General features: G+C 38.5%; 1 protein-coding gene across 13 annotated transcripts in view; it reads left to right on the forward strand.

Annotated features, from left to right (window-relative positions):
* The window catches only part of MCF2L (MCF.2 cell line derived transforming sequence like), a 155,788-nt gene that overhangs the window by 52,510 nt on the left and 83,173 nt on the right, over positions 1 to 20,105 (forward strand). The window contains exon 1 of one of the 13 annotated variants that reach the window (XM_062619757.1): positions 1,388 to 1,497. The exons of 8 other annotated variants lie outside the window; for them this stretch is intronic. Coding sequence is in view for 2 of the 5 variants with exons in the window: in XM_062619687.1 (XP_062475671.1) it covers positions 9,757 to 9,877 (121 nt within the window). In the remaining 3 variants the exon portion in view is untranslated. Of the gene's footprint in view, positions 1 to 1,387; positions 1,498 to 8,045; positions 9,878 to 12,278; positions 12,521 to 20,105 lie in introns of those variants that run through there. 4 more of the 13 variants (XM_062619687.1, XM_062619764.1, XM_062619780.1 and 1 more) reach the window with 4 other exon arrangements.

Consider the following 20,105-nt stretch of genomic DNA (forward strand, 5'->3'; position numbering starts at 1 on the left):
CTTCATTTGCAGCCAGAAACTGCTTACTTTGGTAGCTCTGAAGTTTGTACAGACTTCAGATCTACCTAAAATACATTTGCTTTAGTTCATTTTAATGTCTAAAAATAGTAACACAGACTTGAAGACTACTTTTCGCCCCTTTGACAAAGGAGTTTGGCTGTTATAGTTTTTGTACTTTCTAAGAACTGTTAAATATATAATGCTACAACATTTATCTGCCTGCATGTGTGCACAACTTGTAAATAATTTAATATTTTATTTTACCACCTGGCCTCTTCACATAACTCTAAACTGAGGAAGAGAAATTCTGCTAAATTATTAATTCACTGGGAAATTGAAACAACCAATATAAAATTAAGCACTGAAAATCCTTTTTTCTCTGTGGGAATCAAAATAGTGAACGCAATGGATAACAGTGAGGGAGCTAAATGGACAAGATGGTCATAGAATAATTTAGATTGGAAAGGACTTCTTTGATGTCATCAAGACCAACCACCAGCTCTAAGCCAAACTATTTATTATGGATATGCTTAGTTGAGTCTCAAATACCTCCAAGGATGCAGATGTTCCAGAATGGAGACGTTTCAGGAGTCTCCTGCATGTATGGGTACATGGGCAAGTTACATAGGACCTGTTGCCTGGCTGGCTGGTGGAATTTGTTGGCAGCTTGCAGTGTTGAAACCTTCCCCTAGCTAAAACCTTTGCAGCAAAGCATACATGCACTTCAGTGCCGTTGTGGCAGAGCAAAAGATTTTGCTGTTCTCTCTAAATGGATCTTTAATAGGTCAAAACACAGTGACTTTATGAAGGCTTCTAGGTCATACTACTTAAAATTATCTGGGTTTGTTAATATTTTATTCATATATAAACTACAATTTTAAATTTATAATATGGCTTGATTTTTTCTTAATAACTTCCGTATTAGCAATGTTATTTCCCACGGTGTTTTCATGTTGTATAACTATGTCAAGAGGAGCCATGATTTAATCACTGACTATTTATACTTCATATATTTAATTCACTAAATCTTCAGTGACTTTCAACACATTTTTATGTAATAATTTATTTGGAGATTGTAACTCCAATGATACAATTTACCCATTGTGCCTTTATTTGGGTTCTAAGCATATAGCCATAAATAGTAATCAGTAGTACTGTTTTATTAAATTATGTGAAGATCTCTGCTGAAGAATCCAAAAGAGACAAGCACAGCTTGCAGCGCTCATTTTAGGACATGATCATTAAAAAGTATGCCCAACCTGGAAATCAACAGATATTTATAATTTCAGCAGCTTCCCACCTGCCTCATTGCTTGTCAGGGTTATAGACTTCTTCACACAAGAGCCACATCGTGTGTCCATGTCCTGCTTATCCTACTTGGAACATATCCATGTATAATTCACCATGTGCACAAGTGCAAATGACCCAAGGAAGCAAGAGGAAGAAGTTACTGGGAGAGTTATTGGAATCCTTGCTTTGGCAGCAGTACGGAGTCAGGTTGAGCAAAGTGCCTGTGTGATTGTGGCTGTATTCAGTGTTGGCGCTTGCTGAGGAAACACTATAGATGGAATGAGTTTTTAAGTCTTTCCAAGAATTACAGCCACAGTAACCATGTATCATACAGCCTTTTTTTTTTTTTTTGGTCTTTTTTTTGTTTGTTTGTTTGTTTTTTACTTTTTCAGAAGAAAGTTGTCTATCGATTCTTAGTTGTCAAAGAGCTTTTCATTTTTAAACTTAAACACAAACTTATTCTAGTCCTTTGCCGTTTCAGATGACATAAAGACTTTGGTCTCTCTCTCACTATCTGTTTAGATCTACTTGCTGTAATCGAAATATATCTATTAGAACTGACTAGCTGATAAGCAGAATGAGGCAAACTAACTATGAGCAGACTAAAACTTTGTCTAGTAAACTGGCGAATGTCCCATCAAGTAACTCCCTTCATTCCTGTTCAATTAAGTATGCTTATCTGTACACGGGGAAAATTCCATTTTGCTGGAGGCCTACATGAGCAAACATCAAAATGAGCAGTTCATAAATTTTTTTTTGTTCATTAATATTATGAAAATCTCATTCATTCTCCAAACATTTATGTGATTTATCACTCCTTTACCCCTATGGCCATTTCAGAAAGTTGCAGTAGAAAACCTACTGTGCTGCATCCTAACAATAGTCAGACAAAAATTGTATTAGGTTCTTACAGCCTATAGATTTTTAAAGCATTTCTGAAAGGTCCCTGAAAGATATTACTTATAGTGGCATACCAGCTTTGTGAAGTATTATTAATAGCACTGTTTCTTTTGTGCCGAGTGGATTACTGCCATCTAAGTTTGTAATTGGTGTTAACAGTGCATGCAGAAGGATTTCAAAGCAGCTACTCAACTGAAAACTCTTTTGCTTTATTAATACCCCATTCGTGAAGAGACTAAAGAAGGAGGATTGTGAAATGTGGAAAAAAATTAAAGTCTGACAGAGAAGATGTGAGAGCTGAGCACAGGATCCCTTGGGTACAAAGCACATGGCAACAGAGAACAATTTTCAGAGGAAGGAAATTATGACAGCAGAGACCAAAGGCTGAAAATGTATTTCTGGCCTGCAGTAGCACAGAAAGACTTTGTCACCTATTTATGTAGGTGCACAGCAGTCATTTTCCACTGCATACATCAAATTATTGAGAACACCACAAGTTATTCCTAGGCCCCTCCCTGCTGGGAGCAGTCTAGATGCATAGATCTAGCAGCAGACTGTTCCATATTCCACATTCTGTAATTGCCGAAGGTATTGCCTTCAGGAACAGACCTTCTGAAAACTACTCATGTAATCATGGAGTTTTCAGTGTTCTCAACCTAAGGAAAATCAGCCTTTGTGGGCAATTGAGAAACATGTTCGTAAGGGGTGCAAAAGGTCACTCTATCTCCTGTAGAGAAATTGGGGAAGTGCAGATTTCATTAGTGAGCTGATCACTAGTCTCAAATGTGGCAGACCCAGCTGAGGAAAGCAGCAGTATCTGGCCATAGTGTGAATGCATACAAATATCTTTTTCCTCTCTGGCTGCTTCTGCCAGAAGTCAGTCTGATGAGAAAGCACTGTGTACCTGCTGTAGTAGTTAAAAGATACAACATTTGAACTATAGCTCTCTTTTGAGGATAATTCAAGTATTCAAAAATCCTACAAAATTTCTTTCAGCATAGAATTTTGTCATTCTCTTCCCCAGCTAATTCTGTACAAAGTTGTTTGCTGGAAAGTCAGTTGCTGTTGCTGACTGCATGTATTACTCATTTTTGTTTTTTTATATGTATTTATGTAGATCTGTATAGACATATGTATACACACAGGTGCAGGTGACTTTTTGAGCAGAGCTTCCACTATCATAACTTAAAGTATAAAGGACTTACCACAGCCTTTTAATTTGGTTATTATTTATGTAGATGTATCTGGCACGTGATGGGAATGACCACTATGTCCCAGGGTGTTCATGCAGGGAATGGCCAATGTGCTTGAAATTGTAGTATCTTTGTGGGACATTGCAAATTAAAACTATATTTGATAAACCAAATTAAGCCACTTCTTTTGCTGCTAATTTTTTAATCTGGTTTACATTAGTAGCTTCCCCTGGCAGTGACTCACATGGTGCAGTCACAGGTATGCAGTGACATTGAAGGTCTCTCATCGCTTTCATTCTCCTTCTCTTGCTACAAAAATGCCTTTTACAGGCCCGCCACCTGCCATGATCATCTCCTCCCTTGCACTGTGCTCACAGCAGCAGCAGCTGGGTGCTGAGCACGGAGCTGAGATGATGTGGTTGGGCAAAAGGTTGGAGCCATATCAAGCATAGGACTGAAAATTCCCAGGAGCTTCCTAATCTGAACAGATTCCTGTTCTTACATGCTTTCACTTCTGGCCAAAAGGACAAACCTGCTCAATCCCAGCCTGCAATTGCCATTTGCCATTTCATTTTACCATACAGAATTTAAGTAAAGTGAACCAGTGGTGGTAGATGCTTAATTAGCTCCAATACCATAGTAGCTTTTACCTGCAGTTTTGGATTGGCACTAGGTGCTAATCAGGCTTTTCCCATGTTCTGGCCTCCTGATCTTCACCAGCATCAGTGCAGTTTCCTTACTTCTTCCCACAACATCTCTGAAGTTTTGAAATCGATTGCTAGCTGCCTTCAGAAGTTAAAGGACCTACATTAAAGGACAAACTAGAAGTGCTGTATTGTGTTAGATGTTAAACCTCACTTTGCTTGGCTGGTCATAAAGAGCTGTTTTCCTCTAGTTATTCCTTTGATCCATTGTGACTTTCTAAGTATTTTCTAACACTGATGGTGGAGGAACTTGTTCTTTTGGAGATAGGTCAAATTTATTGCTGAGCCTCAGGAAATTCAGACATGGAATATAAGGTTACTTAAATTAGAGGGATAGATGTTAGGCTTTAAAAACTTTTTGTTATCTTGACAAATATTAACTCTTGCAGAATATTGAAACTCTAATTTCTTGCAATTCTTGTTTCTTATTGTACATTTAAATTATTAAATGCTCTGTATTGACTTTAGGCTTTAATTTTTTTTTTTTTGAGAGAGAGAGAGATTGGTTTAAAGAAAGACTGGCAGCTGTGGTTCTGCAGCATAATGTGCACATATAAATAGAATGCAAGCTGTCCATTTATCTCAGTCCTGATCTACTTATATTCAGCTGATGCTTATTACAATCATGGTTTGTCTCTCAGCAGACATATTCAGTTAGGATTAAGCTTGGACAACTAACCTAATTCACTCTTGTAACTTAATTCAGGTCTTCTGTGTAGATTTCTCGTGAAACTAAATAATTCTTTTAACTCCTAATCTTTCAATATCAAAATACTGAGAATGTTTATCACTGTCTATGTTTTGGGGAGCTACTGAGTTTGTTTTAAAAGCTTTTAGATTTACCAGGATATGGCTTCATTCATATCTGAGATTTCTCTCCACCCCAGCTTCTCCTTATATGTTATGGTACTTTATTAAATGTTATTTCAGTTCATAAATTCTCTAAATTACACTATGGGAGACCCTTCTAAACCTTCTAAACTTTTTGTTAGAGAGAATGTTCTGACAGAATAGCCTGAAAGTGAAACATAAGCTCACCTAGCCAATTCTAAGAAGTATCTAAAAAAAGGTTATACCTGAACTTTATCTCATCCATATTGAAAAAGGATTTTATTTAAAGAATACTAGAACATTCATGGAATGATTATTTATTTCTCAGGTTTTCAGACAGGTTTTCTCTTAGCATTATCCCTGAACAAGAGCCCTGTGGAATTTGTGGATGTAAAAATACCAAGTCCTGTGTCTTCAACGTATCAGCTACACTTTATTTTTTTGTTTAAAGCCTCTGGCTGACTGTTTACTGTTTTAGCTTAGTGACTAGCCTCTGGCATGGATTATCTCTATTAACTTGGTTTTAATTTTAAAAATCAACACAAGTAACTTGCCATAATTAAACAGCTATGTAGGGTTATAAGAAAGTTCAGGACTAGCCATAAACAGCAATCAGTGCTACCTTGTTATAGTATATGGGTGTTAAACTGCATAAAGCACATTACATTTCAGATTAGAAGTAGCTTGTGTGTTATATTTCAGTGTGTGCGAGAGGATTGTTTTGTTCAATAACATACCATGAGTCCAATTTAGCCTTCCGCTCTGAACAACATAAATGTGTGCAGAGAAAATAGGTGAAGTATGCTTTAAACTGCAACATCTAAACAACATTTTTTCTTCCTCCTCATTTAATTTCCACTGTTATTGTGATTGTGCTGATGTTGAAAGATACACAGGCAATTGTACCTTTTTTAAAAGACCATGAGATTTACCTTGTTTGTACCCTTATATATTTGTTGTTTAGAAACTGGTCCAAGAAACAGTTTTCTGAGCTCAGCATATGTTCATGTTATATGCAATTCCCCGTATAGTTTTCATAACCTTTTATATTCTTCATGCAAAACCTCTCCTGCAGCGCTCTGGGTTCTTATGGGGGATGTGGTGGCACTTCTGATACTGAAGAGCAGAAGCTCCTCCCTGCTGGAACTCCACGGGAAAAGACCTGATGAGTAGTAGATACAGATCTCACAGGTGGATTACTGAGTGATGTGTGCATGGTGGGATCTTGAAGTGCCAGGCATGAGAGGTGCCATGTTTTCTGATCTGAGAAATGCACTCTTTCCTCTAAAAAAATGGCGTTTACAATTAGGGAGAAACACCAGCACCAGTGGCAGTGGCTGATCAGCAGATACAAAGAGTAACTTGTGTTGAAGAGTGAAGAAATACAGAAGAAACACCAAAGCACTGTACAGTTAGGAGGGATACGTGGTCCTCTAATGTGAACATTTCAGCATCACAGTGAATGTGAGGCTATAAGGAAGGGCTTATAAATGATAGGATTTGGAGGAAATATCACAGCAGGGTGTTTGAAATGTTCCATAAAGACAAGGCCTCCTGGACAAACAGAGAGATGAAAGGAACAGTGAAAACACCCAAGAAATTATGAAAGTCATGGCACCTTAATTTAGTGATTCCCAAGAAAACTTGAAGTTGTTGTATTAAAATATTATGAGAGCCCTGAGAATGAAAGGAAGAATCAGGGAGAGTACGCAGTTGTAAGTCAGTGTGGCTGCTGCTGTTGTCAATGTGCAGCCCTATGCCTGCAGTCAGACCTGGAAATGAAGCATGAATAAAATAAACACTGTTTCATTGCCACAATTTTATTGATTCCATCAGGCTGTCTGCAGTCATTTAAAGATAATTGTGGAGGTGTTACCCATTCAGTGTGATGTGAAAGAGGAGATAGGTACAGTCTAGCTGGTTCTGGCAACTAATACTCAAAGAATATTGCTGTCTTTAAACTGCTATGTAATTTTCTGATACATACAGAGCACAGAAGAAATCCTTCTAATAGGAGCTTTTGTTATAGTAATGCCAACAGCAAAGGAAAATATTCAGATTATTTTCCTAGAGATAGAGGCTGCTTCTGTTTGGAAAACACTGCATTAGACCATCTGTTTCCTCTGATTGCGCACCACCATAGCCATTGTTGTGATTAATTTCTTTGCTTCTAGGCACAAATTTGAGTACTCGAAAGAAGATTAAAAGCTTGTTCTGTGAACAGGGATGTAGCTAATGGCTGGCTTTCAGTAGGATTGTGTGTACTTAACAACTTTACAACTCAAGTCATCAGTCTTCTGCTTGTAGTTGATATATGAAAGAAAGCAAGGAGAATGTCCTTTGCTTTATTGTAATAATCGTAATAGTCACAAATTGTTGATGAGGTTTCCACAGTGTGCCACAAGCATCACCACACACTCAAAACACCACTTGGACAAAGAGTCACTTTTCACAGAATCATAGAATCATTTGGGTTGGAAAAGACCTTTAAGATCATCAAGTCCCGCCTTTAACCTACCACTGGCAAGTCCACCACTAAAACATGTCCCTAAGTGCCACATCTATACATCTTTTAAATACCTCCAGGGTTGGTGACTCCACCTTCCCTGGGCAGCCTGTTCCAATGTTTGACAACCCTTTCAGTGAAGAAGTTTTTCCTAATATCCAGTCTAAACCTCCCCTAGCACAAATTGAGGTAATTTCCTCTCATCTAGTCTACCTCAAGCTGGTGGCTTGGCTGCTGGAAGATGTGTGGTTTCATCAGCATCCCACCCATTTGTCAGACTGGATCCTTTGGTCATGAGGCTGGTGTGGCCCAAAAGCCCCAAACAAGTAGTAGCTTGCTAGGCAGGAGGAAAGCTCTGATGGCTGGCAATCTGCCACAGGTCAGCAGCAAGGAACAGGCTGCAGTGTTGTCTCTGTGGGTGCTACTGTTGTCCTATTTCAAACCAGAACTGCTGCTTTGTGTCCCCCAGTGATGAGCAGCACAAACAAAATGTGGAGTTTTGTCTAATATGGACACTGCATGTTACTTCAGTTCCTCTTTTGCTTGAATCCTCAGTATACAGTACAGTGGCAATGTGTATACAGTAATGTGGCAATGGTTTTCCACCATTAGGCTGTTCCCTTCCTTCCTTTTAATTCCTGTATTACTTACATAACCTTGGTAGGCCTTTGATTCAGGATGAATCAGTATGCAGTGGTCCACCTGCATAGTACAATGATTTTGGAAAACAAATGGTATTTGTATGAAATGCATCAATTCTTATTTATTTCGATACTTTCCTTGATCATCACATTTCAAGATTGTCACATTTGCCTGTGATTGCATGTTTTAAGTTGAGCATTTTGCAGCTAAACTTGTAATGATTCTCCTCTGTTAACAAGGTATATTCAAACTTGTATTTGGAAATCAGTTATTTAATATTTACATCAGTGTGACTTACCTGCTTTCAGTGTAATAATTGGTACACCATATTTCAAAACATTTCTTCATTTTGATGTCTGTAATGGTGTATATTGGGGTTGTGGCTGATCTGTGGCCTTACAGGACATAGTTAAACAGAACTGAGAGGAAAATGTTGACTGCCAAGTAAAGCAGCATTATCAGTTTCCTCTCTCCTGCATTGAAAGAGACGGGGAACAGACAGTGTAGGGTTTCCTGATATGTTTTAAGAAAGCCTGGGATTCATTTCCCCTCCCTTCCTTCCTATTAGTAGTTTGTTAACTCCCAGGAAGATTCAGGTTTTTCTTTGCAAGACCTTTCTGCTTGCATATTCTGGAAACAGATTTGCCTTTGAGGAGCTCGATCCTCACTTCCGTAAAAGTGCAGGGGGAAGAAGAGGAGATGGATTGATGGTGAGAGTCTGACTTAGCACAAACAAACTGTGGAGGAGTTTCTAATGGAAAACACTGTAGTCAAAACAGTATTTTCTTCTAATTTGCTGGCATCAGCATAGCCCTGGCCCCTGAGGAATACAGGATCCTTTAGACTCAGAAGTAGGAAATGCAGCAAGTGAGATTCTGCCTTCGGAGCGCCAAGTTGTGAACTCCTGAGCAAGATCGTAAACTTATAAGACAGACATTCAACTTTCCCTTCTTCAGGAGAAACCTCGGATATCTCTTTGCAGCAACTGATCATCCCTCGCATTAAGGAGAAGGATGCAAACATGGAGGTGTAACCAGCTACTTGGGATGAGCAGTGGCTTTGTAGTGCCGTGCATGGCTGGAGTGCACTAACAAACTGGATGTTCTGTGGGGGCTTTTTTTTTCTTCACCAGGAGCAGCACAGGACTGCCAGTTTGGCTACACTAATTTTGGATGAAACATTGAAAACCAGATGGTTTCATGCTTTTTTTTTTAAAAAAAAAAACAACCTTCATTTGCCATGTCTGATCTGCCTACATGAGAAGCCATGCCTCGTTTATTCATACTAGTCACACCGAAAGCAGGCTGAAAGCTGTGGCAAGATGTCCCGTCGTCTGCTGGGTGCAGAATGCTAGAAACTAAGAGGGTCTTACAGCTTCCTGTAGAAACTACTTCAGCATTTTCAGTCCGCTAACAACCACTGATTTTTCTTTTTTTCTGTCTAGTAAAACCTAGGTATTGGTTTCTGAGGGAAAGCACATACAGTACAAATAACCTCATTGCACCTATTTCCAGCTCTTTAAATCTGTACCCTATTTTTATCTCTTTTGGTAGCGTTTGAATTTCACAAATTTTATGTTCCATTGACATTTAAAAACAAAATCAGAGTATCTTTCAGTGTGTTGGAAGAGTGTAATTCTGAAGAGCTGGTTTTTTTGTTTCCTTTGGTGAAGATACAGGGATACGCATCCATGTCTCAACGTCGCCTTTTAAGGGAAGGACATGAAAGTCATTTTAGGACCCTACCAAGATTCATCCAAATCTTCCATGGCAGACGACACTCACGAAATAACCCAAGACAAATATGCTCTGGTGAGGTTAATGTATAGGTGATACTATAGTGTGATTTATATCTACGTAGCATGCTGCACTTAAATTTAAGCCTAGTATTTGTGTTACTGATTTTCTCAGCTGATGTAAATTGCAGGAATGAGTATTTTTTCTCAAAGCACACTCATGTAGGGATTGGCAACCATTACAGTTAAAAAAATATATATCTTTGTCCTTATTAGGTATTATTTGTGGATAATTATTACTTTCTGTCACTAGTACTAACTGGAGAAAACCACGCTATCTTGTTTTTCCTCACAGTTCAGGTGTATGATCTGACACAGATTTGAATGCTTTACAGCAACCATCCTTTGAAACTCTAGAAGAACTTCACTGAGTGCTCAGCTCTTAAAAAACTTGACTAATTACACCAAAAAATGTTTTAAACTGTTCTCAAAAAATCAGGAAGCCTCTGATCTGTAAGTGTAATGTACTAAATTTACTTTTCAATCTCAAAGTTTGTTTCACATAGTGTGTGGTGTAATAATATGTTAGTATGACTGATAATTATATGTTTTTTGTGTTTAGTAAAGCTACATATTGTTAGGATTTTTTTCTGAAATAGGTTAACCCTAACTGGCTGATATAAGGTTAGATTTTTCAATAATTAATTAGTCCTTTCTTGGTTTTATGCACAATGACTTGGTATGTTTTTTCTAAAAAGAAAAAAATAGGAAGGAAAAAAAATGCCTGTCTGGTGATCTCTTTTGCTCATGCCTTCTTTTGTACTGTGCTCACTGAGTCTTTTGCTATCTATTTTGCTTGAAATGAAAATGCAAGGGTTTTTTTAATAACCTGTCTTTTTTTTTTCCATAACCTGTAAAATGTGAAGTTTTCATGGAAAATGTGAAGTGCCTGACTTACCAGTTCTGAGCATTCATGAAGTCAAGGTTTGGTACCTTGAGGAATGCTAACTAATAAGTTATCAAAATTTAACAATGAATTCTATTCAGCTCAGATGAGAGAAAGTTTTCATGTTAATTACTGTTAACCACAGTAAAGAAAAATCAGGAAAAAATAGTAATATTTTAAATACATGGAATGCAGTCTTACAAAGCAAAGCAAAACAAGGCCTCCTCAAATTTCAGTCTTCCCTTCTTGTAGGATTCGGCCATCTCTTGATAGTAATCACAGTGCAGTCAGGTTCAAAGTGCAACCATAAAAGTTACCACTTGTACCAATTATTTTGTAACATATATATACTTAAACGTTTTGAGTGCCTTCTGGCCATTCATGAGTGGATTAGAGCTAATTTCAAGTATAGGCAAAACCCTGACTGCATAGGTGAACACCACAGATTTAATATATTGAACACGTTCTAACACAGATAGTTTTCCTCATTTTAGCCTAATTTCCTTCAGACTCAGATCCTTAATATAAATCTTATAATTCTGTACAACCATCTCTTACTTACAGGTTCCTTTCACTATATGTAGGTGTGTATAGTCAGAAAACTGTATGTTTCTGTCGGAAGCTGTCTGTCTTCTCTCCCACCCATCTTTATTATTCCTAAACTCCTTTTGATTGTGTTGCAGCCTTTCCTTTTTGAAGTCTTCAAGTATGCAAAAATTCTGTTTCCTTTTCTTCCTGTTACCCATTTTATGTTGACAGTAGGAATGCAATTATATGCTTCTAATGTTAACCGTATATATCCAGTGAGAATTATTCCATTGTTTCGGTCAAAGGCATTTTCTGGCCTTTTGGACTGAAGTTTTCCCACCTTCCTGGTAGCAGACCTTGGTTAGCATTCAGTGGCACTTCCAGACCAAGTAGTACACAAAAGGTGGATCAAGGGTTTGTATTGTGGAAGGGGAAAGGTACTGCAGCCTGGGAACATTTCTGTCCTGTAGCTATGCTGAGTAAAACTACAATTTTGGCAAGTATGTATTTCTAAAGTAAATGTGTTTGTGATTCTGTAAATCCCATGATGCATGCATCTCTCTTCTTGTGACAAACCTAAGCCACTCTGTCCTGTTGTCCCAGGTCTTACAGAGCTTTGTTCTCTCTTCATTAGCATCTCTGGAAATTGCCAAGAGCAAGTTTGCACACTGTCACATCACCCTTTCCCTGCATGTGAAGATATTTAATATTGGATATAGAAATCTTTACGTGAACAGGTACCAGTGCTGTCTGGTCCCTCCTGCCTGGGCAGGCAGGGCTCAGGCTGGTACCCCAGGCTCATGTGAGGCAGCATCATGGTCTCTGCATCCATTCCTGACCATAGTACTTCTGTGTGCTTCTGCATCTCCAACTGCAGGCGCGTGGGACGGCACTTGTACAGTTTGTGATGGATTTTAGCCCTCAAAAGCTGTGGCTTAAGCTGTCTTCTGTGAGGGCACCTGTCCTCCCATCAGCAGGGGAGATTTCCCAGGCTCCTGACCTGCTGTGGCCCTTTGTGATGGGCTTCCTGGCATGGTTCTCACAGACCATCCTTTCAGATTCTCCCTCTTCTCACTTTGCCTAAGCAAACAGGAACAGTAGGTCAGCTTGAACCCAAAGCTGCAAAACAAGTTTGGCAAGTGGAGACTTCAGAGACATCCGTCTTCAGTCTGTGCTGTGCTTAGCATGGACAGGGAGTATCTTTGGAGGCATCCTATAGTCTTCATCTTTTCACACAGGATTCAGGTTGGTTTTCTGATGAAGATGACTAAAGGTCTGTAGTGGTTTGCTTTCGCATGTATGCTGTAGGCATGTAATGAATTGGTAGATGAGGAGATTGTCTATGTCCCAGGGTTCTTCAGATCCAACCCAGAGAAGTTCTGTGACAAGGTACAGTGAGGCAGCACTCTAATGTGGGTGTCTAATACTGGTAGACTTCTGTAGTGAAATAATCAGATAAAACTTGGTTAATCCTCAACCGGGGTAATCCAATACAAATTGTAGAGAGGGGTCTAGAGGAAGAGCATTCTTGAATTTTCTGTGTCTGCTAAGGGCGTGGTGTGGTTCATCTTCTCTTAGAGTTCTATGAGTATTTCTGTCGGATATTGGGCATTCTTGTATGGGGACAGGGTGCTAGCTTACAGGCTGGATAGCAGAATATATGGATGCAGGAAATGTCAGACTGAGCACATGAATATAGCAGACATACTTAACTAGCTGAAGGCTTCAGCATAGCAAAAGCCTGCCTGGAGCCTGTGTAAATGCTGAGATTACTGATCAGTGTTAAAGTCTGCCACTACAACTTTATTACTGTTAGTTCCCATTCCAGATAAATCTAGGCGTGTAAGGCTGTGTTTATTGTTTTGCTGTATTCACACCTTTGTTTGCTGGCTGGATAAACATGTTGAAAAGGGATTTATTTGAGATTTCCACTCTTGAGACTTCCATTACCTGGAAATGACCTTGCACTTTTTCTAGTAGAAAGTTGAAGAGAGTTGGGTGTGAATCCATAGCAGAGGTGATAAACTGCACCAAAACATTAAACTTGTGAGTGAGCAATTCAGTACAACTGGCTCCAGATAGTGTTGTGAATATCTGCATGAAAAACAGTTTTGCTTTGCCTTGTTAAAGCCTAACATGAGTGAGTATATGCTTAGGGCTTCAGCCTATAGCCTGGATATACTGTATCAGACACTGGATATATCAGCAGTCTGTAAATATTCAGGGTGGTGACATGAGGGGAAAACACTATAATTAAAGAGATAATTACAAGAACAGTGGCATTACTGGAGGAAAATACATTTGTAAAGTCATCTTGTGCCACCTGTTGCATTTATGGAACAAAGTTCAATTAACGTGAAAGCTCTTACCTTCGTGGGCTAGTTTGTTCTGAGCGGAGGAAGGGAAAAGTGGACATTTTTCTTCTGATGATGAATCATAGAGGAATTTCTGTAGCTGAAATGAAGAGCTATTATTTTTTCTCAGAATGGTGTTCATGGCTGGGTTTTGTGGCACAGGGTAAGTTGGTTTAACTTTATGACCCCTAGATCTTGTAAATGTAAACAGACTTGTACAGTCTGCTAAGTCAAGAGTGTATAAGGTGTGTGGCTGGGGACTGTGTTCTTGGAAGCATTCTGAACTCCATGTTTTATATGTGCCAAAAAAGCACGTATTTCAAGAGTCAGTGTCAATTTTGCTAGCTCATTGATTCTTGAAAATACACTCTGTTCACAGATCACGTGTTAGTGGAAGAGGCTGAATAGTGGGTGGTAGAATTTGGATTTTATTTTAAATCCTCTTTTCCAAAGGAAGTAAAGTATTAGATATTTTAGGATCTATTTTTTCATATATGTTTTTTACAGAACTTTCTTTCCTTTCAAATAGCACCCCTCCAAACTTGTTACCATGTCATATCTGTGATGTACTTAAATGGTTTATTTGGCTCAGACAAGTTACTCAGTGAAAAGTGAGCACATCAGCAAAACCAGTCACAGCTGACATCCTTCCAAAGCCAGAAAAGTTCATAGGCAGTACATCCATCAAGAGGGAGCTACTGATACAGAAATCAGTTTCACAGCATTATCACACGATTTTATAGGGCAGTTTCTGCTGCTGGAATGTGTTTAGTATGTTTTCTAATAAAGAGGCTGTTACTTTCAGAGGTACCAGTTCTGATAACATGGCAAATTTTAAATTCCTTAAGTGTCTGTACTGACTTGTCCTATAAAACAGAGGGACCCCAGCCTCCTTTTCTAACCTCTTTTTTCCTGAAATTTTAAATACATCCTGTTTAGGTTTTTTTTAAATAATTTTAAAATCTTTATTCTTTGTGTTAAAAAGTAAAAGTGAAGGACATGTATGGTTTGAGAGATGTATTTTACAATTGTGTGAAGATGCATACTGTGATGGGAAGTAGAAATATCTAAAATAGATGACATTATCAGCAGATTTCTGAGAGTGGTCCCTTTCAAGATCCCTGAAATTGCTTATTATTTCCCATTTCTTGTGTTAAGAAGTTATTTTAATTCCTTTTTAAACAACATAAAATTCTAATATGCTAAATTAAAATGTTATAAAAGTCATTATTTAAAAAATTTGGTGACATAATTTGGGGGGAAAATACTGTTTCTCCAGCTGTGCGCCTTATAATAGGAATATGCAGACTCTGAGATACTGATAAACAGGCCACAACTTTATTCCCCTGGATTGATGATTCCTTTGAGAAAGCAAGAACTTTCAAGAATCTTTCAAATTAGAGAGAAAGCCACACCAACAGAATTAGAGTCAATACAAGACCTTGCCTCTAGGCTCCTGTTCTGCCAGATCCACTGACTCTGAATTCCTTGAACTTGCTTTCTTGCCCCTTGGACCTCCCCAACCTCTGCCTCTGATTTTTTCACTGCCCATTTCCTGAGATTTACTCTGTCTGAGGCTTCTTACAAATAACAGCCCTTTTCTAAGGGTGGTTGTCCTGTGACATTAAGGTTTATATATGTCAATGAAGGAAAAAAATATCAAAAATTATTCTGTTACTTCAATATATGTAAATGAATAATCAGAAAACAAAATCTGACTGTGTCTGTGACTTTTGAAATGAAAAAATGTTTTCCTGGCAATTAGTGCTATTTGAAAAGCCCATCTACTTGGAGGCTATAGCATAAATGGCATTAATGAGATAGTATGTGGAGAGTTAGTAGGAATTTAGTTTTTCCTGCTTTTATGGTGGCTGAAGAATATATGAAAACATAATGCAATAGCAAAAAAATAAAAAAGAACCTAAGTTGCCCTGATAAATAAGCAGGGATACTTTGCTTCAATAATTTAGAGTAAAAATGCCTTACTATTCTTATAGCATGCTTTTGCTTTCCCATAGGGGGAATTGTCAACAAGAAGGTATTTATTCTCTGGGCAGAACCAGTCTGGAGTCAGGATGTAACTTTATTTACTCTCTTTATCTTTTTCATTGTTCTTTCAAGAACTTTCCAGTATCATGTGGTGTTGCAATCTGCTTAGCTGTACTGAAGTAATGCTTAAAAAGAGGGCCTGCACTACTTCCCTTTACTATGCATGCTTGTGCTGTTTAAAAAAATCTCACATCATCTTCAAATTAACCTTGAAGGTTAAGCTAATCTGAAAAGATTGAACATACATGGTCATGTGGTAAGCCACACTAAGTTAAAAGGATCAAAGCTTATTCTAAGATTTCCACCACTTCCTGGTTGAAGCTAGCTCTTGTATTTATTTATTTATTTTATCTTATTTCAGAGCCACTACTTCTTCCGAAGCAGGAAGCGAAGATCAACAGAACTTTTATATGTTTCATTTCTTGCTTGGTGATTAAAAAACAAAAAAACAAAACAAGAGAGATTCTATTTTAGTCATCAGTCAATCCAAGCTCACATACAACTTCTGTTTCTTGCACTTTGACTCAAGTATGGCATAAAACCTTCCTCGACCTTGTTGGTTGGTGTTTTTTCTGAAAGTAATGGGCAAGGACTGCTGATGAGAGTCTTAGTTACTCTTATGTACTAAAGAGATGACAACTCTTCTTTAGTACCTGCCAGCAGTCTTTGGTGTCATTGACAGTGAGTTTGTCAACTTGAAAACAATTTGAGTGAAGGATCAAGCTGTTTAATAGGTTCATTCTTTCCTTTTGGAGTGAGGCTGAAGGACAAACTGGAGGACCCTATAGGAATCTTCTGTAGGAGCTGCTGCTTCTTATCCTTTCTTAACCCCACATGGAAAAAATGTGAGACTTCTCCACCTGCACTGCTGTCAGCATGCAGTGAATCTCAGCCTCATCTAATTATTTTCATCAGACTTACACTTATTTCTTATTTCCAGGTTTCTATTCAATTTTGGAATTTTTGTAAATAGAGGCCACAAAGAAAGTGAGTCCAGGGACCAAGTTAGAAGAAGACCTTAAAAGGCTCAGTGGGAATAACTTGTAGTTATTGTAGTATACTCTTCCAGTATGGAGTTTTTTGCCCACTTAACAAACAGGTATTAGTTGGTGGGGCAGTTGGGAGAGAATGATCCTGTAATTTCAGATGTGACTAATTAGTCAAGAGTATACTTTTAAAAATTGTGACTAGTAGAATTCTAGTGGCAATTTATCTTAGATTTGTCCTGAATTATAGTAACTCTTGTGATTTATGAATTACCTACAGTAATCATAGTCTGGATGGGGCTGTATTCTGAAAATCATTAGGAGTTTCAGATGTAGTCTTAACATAGTTGCTTCATTGCATTAGTCATGAGTAGCTCCCTGAATGATTCCATCTTTTGATTTATTTCTCTGAGAAATCACTTTAGAAGTCTCCACGGTATGTGACATGTTTATATGAATATATGTCAGAGGGATAGTTGAAGAACTTGCTTATATGTGTCCTTTGGCTTTTGGGGAAGGAGCTACTTGCTTTTAAGGCAAGAAAGAAAGATGTGAAAGAAAGATGTAATCTCTATTTCCCTCCTTTTTGTGTTCTAGGTGAGAGTCATAAGCTTTCATGAAACACAACCAACTTGTTTCATGCAGTGAGCCTGTGGAGCAGAATTACTCTTTAATTCCTAAGCCTTTATGATTAAAAAATAAGCACCTTCTCTGTTTTAGCCGAACATCCAATTCTTACCATCTTTGGTGGATTCTGAAAGTGTATGTGAGAAAATGGATAAGGTCAGTTATTATAGTAGTTCAGTTATTTTTAAGGAGAGCTAGCATGTGAAATCAAGATTTCAAGATACTGCCTTTATCCTTTTACATTAGAGAAGTTTTACCTTTCCAATACTGTGTGTCATAGTGGGTTTTTGAAACAGTAACTCAAAACATGCCCTTCTTGGGAGCCCAAAACCACACAGCTCTCCTTCATCTCACTTTCAAACTCTCTAGCTTCTATCATATAAACCTCTAGGACTCCAGTAGTGTGTTCAAACATTTTAACAGGACTGTGCGTGTGGGGCACAGATAATGTTTTGCTAGCTATGTCTGTATCATCTACCACGATGGCTATCAAAGATTATTTAAGGACTTCAGGTGCAACTGTAGGTGGTGTCTACTACCTTGTTTAGGGTAACCTTTTCACCTTTTGACTGATGCTGTTTGACCTTGGTTCCTTCTCTGATTTTTTCCTGACTTCCAGCTATTGAAAATTATGTTCTTTGTCTGCAAGGTAAGCTCTAATAATATTTTTTGCAGATGTTGTCATGTGACTTTACAGAGCTATTTTAGGGCTAGATTCCTTGGAGGGGGGGAGGGGAATCAAGCTACTGAATTTTTTGAGTGTTTCCCTGTGTAATTAGAAGTTATTTCAAAGTTGAGAAGAAAAATTCTCTAACGTCAGTAAAATGAAAACATTTTATGCTATGCTTTGCTTACAGAAATATGTGGGTTTTTACTTGGATCAGATAAGATGTAACAGCCTCCAAATGCACGTGCTGAATAATGACAAAGAAAGCTGACCTAGTATTTCATTAAAAGATACCTCCTTTGAGCGAATGAAGTATGTACACTGATTGTGATGAAGTCTTGTAATGCTTCACGCATGAAACAGTTTGTAGACAACAAAATGCTCTATAAGAGAAAAGGGATCAGAGATATAAAACACAGATTTAGTAATCTTTTAACTGAAGCAGCCAGACAAAATGTATATGTAAGATAGCCTAAGGGAAGATTGCTGTTTTTTCTCTGAGTGTGACTGGAACTTTTAAGGCTTACATTGTCAAACCTGCCTCAGTGGTGAGGCACTAGAACAGGTCGCACAGAAAAGTTGTGGCTGCCCCATCCCTGGCTGTGTTCAAGGCCAGGTTGGATGGGGCTTTGAGCAACCTGGTCTAGTGAAATGTGCCCCTGCCCATGCCAGAGGGGTTGGAACCAGATAACTTCCCAGAATGAGGTGTCCTGGTCTGGTTAGCATGCTCCAAGGATGAGGAATGTGCATCTGCAGTTCAACACAACATCAACCTCTGCTGCCATTTCCACTGAAAGCATTAGAGGAAGTTTCATGGTACTGACCTTTAATATTAGAGCTTAAAAACATAACAGCTGTCCTAGTGGCTCCAAACAAAGTCTGTTTCCTTCCCAAGGGAAGGACTTGAGGTTTTGGCCTCGCTTTTGGAATTTTGAATTTCTTTCAATATTAAGTTGTCTAAATGCAGATCAGACTTTATGCAGAGAACTTCCGTTGTGTTTGAAAAGCTTCTAATGAGCCATTAGGTTTTGATGTGTCAGGAGATTGATTTGAGGATCATGCCTTTGGACTCAGGTAACAACTTTCTCCCTGAAGTCACCTTTGGCAGTGAACCCGGTTTATTGCCTTGAACAACTAGAATCTGTCTGGGGGTTTGAGTGTAAAGCTCTTGCAGTCACAGGAGTTATGGATCCTCCACCCAGTATTTTCCACTCTGGCATGCTTCCAGTATAAAAAAGAGAAAAGATATTCCCAAGCCCATTTTATCAGATGGGGTTTCAGCCATTAGGCCAATTTCAGGTCACCTCAGTTTAGCCCCCTTCAGTGTTCCAAAGTAACCCAGCATATTTTTCTGGAACAAGGAGTCATAAACAGCGTAATAACAACTGTTTTCCACATTAGATTGCTTCCTTCTCAGTTACAAAAATCTATTATTATTATTGTTTACATTTAAACAATGAGAATACTCTGTCCCCTCTCTCCTTGTCCCAGCACATGCAACCTCAAACCCTTATGGTACGCAGGATTTTTATGGATGCTCTGTAGCACAGTAGTTGTAGTGCCCTGTTGCCCTGAAGTAGCCTCTCCAAACAATGGTCTTGTTCACTCTTGAATAGTTTAAATTTCTAAAAACCAATTTCCTCTATGTGACTATGTTTATTTTAGAAAGGAAAAAACAGAGGTTGCTGTTGGTACCCACAAACAGCATCAGTGCTTTAGAGACAGAAAGCATGTTTTGGAGCATAATACCAAGAGTTATCCAAGCAAGGAGAGGCAATATGGTAAAAAACGATGCTATAAGAACAGAGAAAACGTGACAAAGCAGACTTTGGGTTACAGTTCGCCAAATTGTGGAGCACACCAGAAGTATACAGATTAGCTTCTAATTTCTGCTGTTGCATAGGACGCAGTGACTTCAGCAGAACTGCTGCTGCACATGGGACCAGGCTGCTGTTATATCTCAGCCTATTTCTCTGTGTTTAGACTTCAGGCAAAACCTCAGTTGCTGGTTTATAGTACCACACTCCATCTGAAGACCTACTTGCAAAAAGAGTATTTGCACAAGATCTTGTCACCTGACTGCCTGTGGATCTTTAAATGCCTGTGAATCCACCCCAGCTGGGCTGGCTGAAGCTGAACACCAGTCA

The sequence above is a fragment of the Pezoporus occidentalis genome, unplaced genomic scaffold (genome assembly GCF_034315485.1).
Source record: "Pezoporus occidentalis ecotype Australia unplaced genomic scaffold, CSIRO_AGI_Poc_V1 ctg105, whole genome shotgun sequence".
Classification (NCBI taxonomy): Eukaryota; Metazoa; Chordata; class Aves; order Psittaciformes; family Psittacidae; genus Pezoporus; species Pezoporus occidentalis.